The 2,017-nt window shown below is 30.0% G+C and overlaps 1 protein-coding gene across 2 annotated transcripts in view; it reads left to right on the top strand.

The window, feature by feature from the left end:
* The first annotated feature begins 675 nt into the window (after positions 1 to 675).
* The window catches only part of LOC106463064 (ADP-ribosylation factor-like protein 2-binding protein), a 25,517-nt gene continuing 24,175 nt past the window's right edge, over positions 676 to 2,017 (top strand). Inside the window, exon 1 of one of the 2 annotated variants that reach the window (XM_013923037.2) lies at positions 676 to 721. In XM_013923037.2, the coding sequence (XP_013778491.1) occupies positions 697 to 721 (25 nt within the window). In that variant the 5' untranslated portion in view covers positions 676 to 696. Of the gene's footprint in view, positions 722 to 751; positions 804 to 2,017 lie in introns of those variants that run through there. The other variant, XM_022390730.1, reaches the window with a different exon arrangement.

The following is a 2,017-nucleotide window of genomic DNA, read 5'->3' as shown; positions in this document are numbered from 1 at the left end:
GTCGTTAAAGTTTCGTTGGAACAAAGTTACGGAAAGTTAATTAACAAACGGAGACGTAACAGTACTTAATGGTGAGAATGGTAGGATTAGGGGACGCAAGTATAAATTTCAGCAGGTTAGGAATCATCATTAACTAAGAGAGTTGTATTTTTCTAACAGGGTAATTGAACTTTTGGATGGTTTTGCTCCAAAAGGAGTTGATACAGTTAATTTAAAGGAGTTTAATGGAAGGCTTGATAAATATTTGAGTGATGCAGACTGGCTTTGAGTATTATATTTTTATTTTATAGTTTAGTTTAATGGTTTGTTTATTTGTTTAGTTGTAATTAAGCACAAAGCTACACAATGGGCTATCTGTGCTCTGCCCACCACGAGTATCGAAACCCGGATTCTAGCGTTGTAAGTCCGCAGACATACCGCTGTGCCACTGGGGGGCTAGTTTAATGGATGGGACATCCTAGATGGGCCAACAGGTCCTTTGCTGTCCTTAAATTATATGTAAATGTAAAATAATAAATTATTAATACTACTTATTGCTGATGACTACATATTTACTAACTTTTTATGGCCTCAAATATTTACATTATAATGACATTGTATTAATGAATATATCCGTTTTGTTAAAACTGTAATAATTTAATATACTAATGCTAATAAAGTCCACTATAAGACGTTTCAAGATCTTATTTTAGAAAGATGGCGGCAGCTATTAATGGAAAAGGTAAGGTTAGGCTTTAAACTAAGACTAGTAGTTCAGGAGAGTTGACGACTGAATGTGACTGTTAAGTCAGTACTTATATAAAGTATGTACATTTTTATATGTCAAGTAAAAAATAAATTTTTGTTTCATAAAAACTTCCAATATTCTTGAAATGTGCGTCAGTAGATACCAAACTAAATGGTTGTGTACACAGTACAGTGTACTGAACTTGTTCAGTTGTTGTTGTTTACAGTTCAGTTATTGAAATTTGAAATATAAACTTGAAAGTTAAAATAATCCCGATCGATTTAAATTAAACACTAAATTTTACATTGCTGTGCATTAACTTGTACTTGAACTAACTACAGAACTAGTAATTTGTTCATTAGGCATTCAGTGTCTTGTAAGTTGTATTTTACTAAAAGTTATAGTTTTATCTTTTCATTGTACTTTGTCAATGTTAGTTAATAGTTTGTATTTCTGATTCTTTATCAGTTTATGGTGTTTTGCCGTTAGACAACTAGTTACTATCAGTATCAGTCACATTAAAATGGGGATGCGGGTACAACTTGCAAGGAGGAATTATTAATATTGTAAATATAGACTATAGCAACATATATAATGAATAGTAGACATTAAAACTTGTGACAGTTGTTTCTAGTTGTGGTAGATAAAGCATTAGAAAAAAAAAGATAGGAGGTCACTTGGGTTATCGAGAAAATCAACCCAAAATTTCTTGAACCTTTAACCCTATCCATGTGGGTCAAAGACCATGTCATTGTGTTTGTTGACTTGCATTCAAAATTTTATTGAACTAATATTTTATAAATTTACGTCATTAAGTTTGGTATCAAAATGTAGATTATAATTCAAGTTTTAATATTATATATTATTTAATTTCTTAATTTAAAATGTAAATGAAAAAACACGAACCTAAACATGATTTTTGTGTGTCATGTGGTATGTTGAATGCAGCACTGGTTAAAATTAGATGTTTGTGATGTCAAAATACAAAGTGTATAGTTTTGTGTGAATTAAGAACTCAAATTACCAATATTTACAAGTTAAAATATAAAATAAGAACCTCCTATCTATTTTTTCCATTTTGGTTATGTTTATAATCAGTTGCAGCTGATAAATGAGCATAATTTAAAATGTTTGTGCCTGAGATGATCAGGAATATAAAATACTTTGGTAAGTTATTAATAAACACCTTCTATTAAAAGTATTTTAATTGTGTATGACAAAAGTCAGCTTTTCCCAGTGTATGATATATGTTACTAATTTTGTTTTGAATTTTGGGTTTTGAGTACTCTT

The sequence above is a fragment of the Limulus polyphemus genome, unplaced genomic scaffold (genome assembly GCF_000517525.1).
Source record: "Limulus polyphemus unplaced genomic scaffold, Limulus_polyphemus-2.1.2 Scaffold50, whole genome shotgun sequence".
Lineage (NCBI taxonomy): Eukaryota > Metazoa > Arthropoda > Merostomata > Xiphosura > Limulidae > Limulus > Limulus polyphemus.
This window is presented reverse-complemented; position numbering and strand designations above follow the sequence as displayed.